The sequence below is a fragment of the Carya illinoinensis genome, chromosome 3, assembly GCF_018687715.1.
Source record: "Carya illinoinensis cultivar Pawnee chromosome 3, C.illinoinensisPawnee_v1, whole genome shotgun sequence".
NCBI lineage: Eukaryota > Viridiplantae > Streptophyta > Magnoliopsida > Fagales > Juglandaceae > Carya > Carya illinoinensis.
The window spans coordinates 43954837-43962221 of NC_056754.1; the positions used below are offsets into that span (position 1 = coordinate 43954837).

The window sequence follows — 7385 nt, forward strand, 5'->3', positions numbered from 1 at the left end:
CCGGACAGAGGGCTGTTGGCCCAATAAATTACACAATTCTTTATTAACTCCTTTTGGGAGCATGCATGATTACCAAAAGATGATAGTGGGATTTGATTTCATGAACATTATTTACTTTCTGCAAGAGGGATGGAAGTATAAATACAAGTCCCCGCTTGAATAGTAGCGGGTGTTGCACTACAATATGCATATCCATATCAGCATGGCAATAAATCAGATTATCTAGCCAGCTCAGAAGGTGTGTAGAAAATCTAGAGATATTGCAGATTTTAGCATACAAAACCCCATGGTATCACTAGCAGCCTAGTTCAAAAATCGAAGGGCTGAACCATGTTACTACCAATTAGAATTATGTTCTACAATATACTAACATATCTAAAAAATTGTAGTAGATGATGGGTGAGGTTCTGCTTGTTGGGTTTTCCTTTTAAACTTCCTTTGAGCTTTCAAGTCTATTACTATCACAGTAATGTTGTCTTTGCTTCCCTTTTTAAGAGCAAGCCTCGAGAGGCACTCTGCTGCAGCTTGAGCTGCAAGATCAGCGCCATCTCTTCCACTTTTTGCAGGTAGGGTATTACCATGCTTCTTGTGCCACACAAGGATCCGCTTTCGCGCAACATCACAGACTTCCTCATTTGTCATCACATCCCATAATCCATCACTAGCCAAAATAAGGCACTCATCTTCCTTGTTGCGAGGAATTAGCATCACTTCTGGATCTGGAATAATCCACGGTTTCAAGTATCTATCACCTGTGGGACCATAGAGAAATTTGGAACTTAAGTACATCACCTTAAAAACATGGAATTAGGAAATCTAAACTAAAGCGGTATAGCTCATTCTTTACATAAACCATTAGAAGGTGGATGGGTTTCTCATTGGCAAGTTCATCGATTAATTCAAACCAAATGTATTGCAACTAAAGATAACCAAGCTCTTCGAAATTGTAGCTTAGGAGTCCTCGTCCTTGTGAGATCAGATCCCGCATGTCTAAAGGAGAGGATGGATGATGGTTTGATATCTAAATGCCTAAGCTGTCCTAGGAACTGGGATGGACTTGGGAACTCTCACTTCTACGCCTCATTTTCTCCTGATGACTATTTTGAACGTGAGATAACCTACATGGTAAGAAATAAACTGATCGATGTTAAGGCATCACCAAGATGTCATAATGTACAGTAGACACCACTTCATAACGATGCCAATGTGTCTATTTGTGAACTCGGTATAATAACAAGAAAACGACAAGATATATATATATTTTTTTCTGCAACAAATAATACTTCATTAAACTTAGCAAAACAGGGTGTATAGTGTGTATACAAGAAAGCGGTCATATACATTTCCATGCTTATATGCACAAAGCTTGAAACATGCCAACAAGATCAAAGGATTGGTGAGGCATACCGATGGACCTGGACGTCGCAAGGACACTGAAAACACGGAAGCCAAACCATTGTATGATCTTGCCTCCTGCAGTTTCTATCCTTGCATATTCATCTTCTCTATTTGGCTGGAAGCAAATCAAGATAAATCACTCAGGGAATGCCAGCCTCATTTTGATCTCATCTAATTAAATCCAAAACTACAAAAAGAAATGCCTTACTTTGTGATCTACTGACAATGGAATAGGAGCTTTTCCACGACACAAGACAGCCCTTGAATCCCCACAGTTTGCAACTATCAGGTGGGTTGAACATAAAATGGCAACCACGGCGGTAGAACCAACAGTTTCAGGGGTAATAGGTTTTGAAGTAGCCTCAGAGGCCTCAGTGTTGCTTCCATTATTCCCTTGAACTCCCCCAACCTCAGCATCAACTTTGAGAAAACAATTGAATATGGCTTTCTTCCACAGATCCTGCCAACTATTCCCAATACTTCCATCACACAAGCTCCGTTTTGTACTTTCTATCTCCTCAACCAAGGCCAAATGGAGACGTTCATGGCAATAGTTTGCAACCTATTCAAAGAAAGCCTTCAATGAAATCACTCGACACGAACAAACACAGCGTCTAATCTGAACAATAATTAGAAGAAAAGTAGCATAAAGCATACCTGAGAGCCACCATGCCCATCATAAACGCCAAAGAAATGGGCAGTTGAATTGCAGAAATGACCATTCATGCCATCAGAAACATGGTCATCCGACAGCATTCGAGGAGAAACTTGCAAAAATTGGGGTACAACCGACACGGCATCTTCCATCTCCGGCCTCCTCCCACATATGGTTGTGAAGCCCCAAAGGGGTATACAATTCTGTTCAAAAATATTTTGGCAACTTGTTCCACATGTCTTCTTTTGAGGTGCTGCAGCAAAGAACTTTGTATCGGATCCATTACTTTCCTTACCATAAAGATCCAACACGATTGCAAAAGGATCTTGTGCATGCTCCAACTCAACATCTGATTCTTTCAATTTGGACTTGTCAGTATTAGATGGTGAGCCTTTCTCAAAAGTTACCTCCAATGCCAAGAGTTCCTCATCACAAATATTGCTAGAATTAACAGCAAATGGATCACCACTGAATCGCATGCGGTCATTGCTGTCTCCTCCCCTGTTTTCTTCATTTCCACATGAAATTGACCCATAAGGAGTTCCAGGTTTTAATAACATGGGGGTTGTGTTTGCAAGAAGCTTGAGCCCATTGATTTCCATATGGGTTTTTACTGCCGACTCATTACAGATCCTTTTTCCTGGCCAAAATGGAACGGCAACAGGCTTAGATATTTTGTCCCTATCCCCACCTTTTGCAAAGCCTTTTAGCAATTAAACTTGACTTTCCAAACCCTCGAGAATCACATAAACTACTTTTTCTCAAACTACTTTAGTTCTCTTTTCATGTGGGTCGCACTCAAGAAAAACATATAATGATGGTTTCAGCGATATTTAGGTTGGCTTTAATCGGCAAGAATCACTTTTCAACAAAAAAAGAAAAATGACCAGAATTTACCATTATCAGTGATAGTTATAACCTACACCTTTGTGAAAAGTTCAAACAAATTTCAGGGAGCTAAGAAAGAAGCAGTGAAAGGATTCATACTCCCATTATGTGAGAATCAAAGAATATATTTCCTGAAACTACAGACTATAATTAGATACCTCCAGATACTGTCATAACTTACACTAACTCGGGACACTTCTCTATCTAACCCCATCACTCAAAGGGAACTAAAAGCTTTTTTCCTACCACTTTAACCGACCCATAAGGAAAAAAGTGAACCTAACCCAGAAAAATATGAAGCAAAACATGTTCAGTATCTAACAAACACAATTAAGAAACAGGTCCAAATAAATGGGTTCCCTGGATCTGAGGCAATCCATTTAAGTTTCTTTCTGCTTAGTTATTTTCATGGTTGTACAAAGCCATGCATATTCAATGAATCTGAGTGGAAATAGTAAAGCAAAACCAAAGTCACCTTCTAACGTTTCTTATCATTCTCAACTTCAGAGATTACCCATATCATAAAACATCTCAAAGAACTGGAAAAAAATAGTGTTTCTGAAGTATTGGCAATACTTTCTTACAACTAAGAAAACAGAGCAAGGCAAGAAGAAAATAAAAATGTGATGTTAAGAGTTGCTTACCGTTCCAAAATATACTGAATAAAAGCGAGACGAGAAAGAAGTGGCCAACGAGAACCTTATAGAGCAAACAAATGCAAACAAATCACGTCATAGAGACACAAAAAAAGCAGAAATACACGCGTCCAGCTGAGAGATGCGTAGCCGATTTGTTTGAGAACGTAATCAACCCATTGGGTTTGGTGAATGGGGACGACAAGATTTTTTATTTTATTTTTTCACAATTCTTTTTAAATTATATTTTAAATAAAGATATTTTTTTTATAAAATAATTAAATTATTTTACAAAAGATCATTCATTTAAAATAGAATCGTAAAAAATCTGTGTAATTATAATTTTTTAAATATAATAAAATGGCATCATTAAATGTATTAGCAATGATTTTTTTTTTTTTCAACTTGATGGAATAAAAAGAGAAAATTATGATGTGATATTAAAAAAATTAAGAATATCTATTTATCTACTAATTGCTTGACGTAATATTTAATGTAAAGATAATATCACACCAAAAGCTGTAAAAATAATAACTAAAATGGCTATAAATACACAACCTTTATATGTTTGATGAATAATATAATATACAGTTATGAAATGTACAAACGCCATGTAGTCATTTTGAAAAAAAGTAAAATTTATTATTAAAAAATTAATTAATATTTTTTTTATGTAAATCTCATATTTATTTATCTTTCTTTAAATGATTATATAGTACTTATACGCTCATAATTGCAATTATCATTTTTTATGTTTGATTCTTCCACTCATAGGAAGTTAAAAGATGACATGAGTTAATAATTTCCATAATTGGGATTTATGTAATATAATTGAATTGGAAGATTTTATTTATAATATAACGTGAATAACACATAAAATATTTATATAATATAATTTAATTTTAAAAAAATTAAAATTAAAATCTTAAAAATCAAAATTTAACAGATAAATAGTATGAATGATATACTCTAAATACCGATTAAATAAAAAAATTCGATTGAATTATTTTGTGAGCTCCTAATTAAATGACATATATATATAATAAAAAATAATTTATTTAGTTTTAAATTGTAAAAATTTCATATACTTTTTTTTTTAAGAATTAAGATTAATATAAAAAAGTTACTTTTAATAGAGGACCACACTTCTTTTCAAAAAAACTATACTTGAATTATATATTTCTAGATTATATGTGGAATTACTCATATATATATATATAATATAATTTTAGCGATTAAATATTATTAAAGATAAAAAAAAATTAAAAAAAAAAAAAAAATCGGGGAAGAGTAAGGCAGGAGGGGATCCGTCCACTTCAGATATAGAAACATACGTGCACTGCTCCGACACTTATTGGGTTTCCCAAAGTAAACTATCTACCTTAACTAAATATCTACGAGACCGGACCGGTCCGATCCGAGATAAAAGAGATTTTTATGATTATTTGTTCCTAGGCCCCTGACACCAACTTATTTATTTAATTTTTATTTATTTATTCATTCTATATAAAGAACAGACAACTATTTCCATAACTTTTTATATCATTTTTAACAAATAATTATTATTATGTTTAGACTAAAATAAAATTATTATTATTTTTAAATTCATTTACATGTTTGATTGAGGGTTGGAATCTAAAAAATAATAATATTTTATTAGGAAATTGTATAAAAGTTGTAAAATAATATTTATTATTATATGTAAATATGCATTTTAAACCTAACCAATGATGAAAGTCGTAATCAATTGATGACTTATAATTTAAGTAAAGAAATAATATAATTACCAAGAGTTACACGTACGTACATAATATCTAAATATAAAATGAATATCTTAATATTTTATTATTATGAAAATCATTTTTCTCCCTATCAAAAAATAATATTAAAAAAATTATATTCTAACCCTCTTTTAACTTTATAATTTTTTTATTTAACTTTTTCTATCTCGCTTCTCAAAATCCCATAAAAATCTTAAGTCAAACAATTTTACTACCATTCATTAATTATTTCACTACTATTTACTAATTTATCATTTCATCTCATCTCATCTCATCTGGTCTATGTAAGTAAACAAAGTCTAAGAGTCTCACCTATAATCAAAAGGGGCTAGAGATTAACATGAGGCTTTAACGGTGCATTATACATGGACCAGTATTATAACTGATCCCACTGCTTAGATAAATAGCAATGAACCACAAGCAGCAATAACACAAGTATCTCTGCAACAGAACTAAGAAATCAGCAAACGAAAATGCAGAGTGGACTGACTTATCAGATGTAATAATGGAGGTAGTCTTCTATGCCAATCGCCACACTACAACGATGTTCACACACGTTCTGCAGCCTCTTTCATCTGTTTGATCAACTTGGCCTATACATAGTAAAAGAGTAATGTAAGATATGCAAACCTTTTGCAATTCTTTTACATCTCTGGTTGAATGGAGGGATTTATTTATTTATTTTTGTTTTGTAAAATAATGATACTCTCTTACAACTCTGTTTTATGAATATGCTTTACATTTAAAATAGAATTGTAAAAACTCTAAAAATTACTGTCTTCGTCCAATGTATAATTCAAGGTAGAAAAGATGTTGATAAAATTATTAGAGTAAAACAACTCATATGGCTTGCCCCCAAAAACAAAAATAATAATAATTCATATTTCCTTGGGAAATTTTGCCCCTAGATCAAGACAAGCACCACGAAAGCCTGGTCAACAGGCCAACGCCCCCACACATACAAGTCACAACTAAAACTCACCAAAAATGTAAACCATTTATGAAGCTTTAATGGACTCAGTAAGAGGCAGACTTAGAGCAATGCATTAGATCCTCGAAAAACCATCTTCCAGCACCTCTGGAAAATGAGAACCAAATCAAATCAAGTATCAAGCATTAACAGAAGAGAGTACCAGAGTTTATGCTTTCCAGTTTCAATCTGAAGCAACAACCAGTTTCTGGCAAGGAACAACAGCCAACAATACATAAGGCAAGCCTTGAGAATGAACCAATCGTCAATTTAAGCATAGATAATTCAAGTGATGAGCCTCAATACTTCTAAATCCAATTCCCTGTGCCCTAGGAACAATCTAAATGTGTTGCCTTACAGAATAGAAATAATGCTTTCAATGAAACACCGATCAAACTTCAGAATGAATCAAAAATATGATTCGAGTTGACTGAAGGCCAGGGCTTAGAGATACACCTCAGCCATATAACACTACTTGTGTTTAGGGACGGCGACCTAATCAGGCGAAAAACAAATCCAGTCAAGGAACTCCAAGTTGGATAACTAATTCCTGAAAAGGGTCCCACCAATCATCATGAGCTTGATAGAATCCCTGAGTCAGAACTATTACAATGACATATGTTACTTCCTGCCACTGGGCATGACCTACATAAGAAATAATAATAAAAAAAAAAAAACATAGCTTATGAACAATCCAAATCTACAGCATAAGACTTTTAAAGAAGAAAAGAAACACAGAGAGTAAGAAAAATGTTACCATCAGCTTGCAAACCAGAAACCTGAAAAATACATCAAGAGGAATGCAAAGTAGGACAGAAACATGGTGAGAAGAAAAAAAAAAACAGAGACGCCATTCAGGCATGATTATCATCAGGTTGTTAATGAATTCTACTTTCTCAAGGAAAGAATCTTTGATGCACAACCTAGAATGAGATTACTGCATTTACCACAACTTCAGCTGTAGCAGATGACAATGAAATTATCCATAAGGAATCATAATAGAAAGGTATGAAAAGAAGGAAATACCTCAAAATACGAGTAATTCGGCCAGGAGTAAA

General features: G+C 33.7%; 1 protein-coding gene across 3 annotated transcripts; it reads right to left on the minus strand.

Annotated features, from left to right (window-relative positions):
• Window positions 1-115: 115 nt before the first annotated feature.
• On the minus strand, window positions 116-3738 carry LOC122304322 (protein phosphatase 2C 77). 3 transcript variants are annotated; one of them, XM_043116522.1, is made up of 5 exons: window positions 3586-3738; window positions 2056-2693; window positions 1607-1960; window positions 1408-1513; window positions 116-752 (listed from the first exon to the last, which is right to left on the minus strand). In XM_043116522.1, exons 2-5 carry the CDS (start codon window positions 2653-2655, stop codon window positions 376-378), a joined length of 1437 nt encoding a protein of 478 aa, XP_042972456.1. In that variant the 5' UTR covers window positions 2656-2693; window positions 3586-3738; the 3' UTR covers window positions 116-375. The 3 variants fall into 3 exon arrangements, with proteins under 3 accessions (XP_042972456.1, XP_042972457.1, XP_042972455.1); XM_043116523.1 differs by lacking the exon at window positions 3586-3738 and adding an exon at window positions 3417-3570; XM_043116521.1 differs by lacking the exon at window positions 3586-3738 and having other exon boundaries at window positions 2056-3405.
• Between the last annotated feature and the right edge of the window lie 3647 nt (window positions 3739-7385).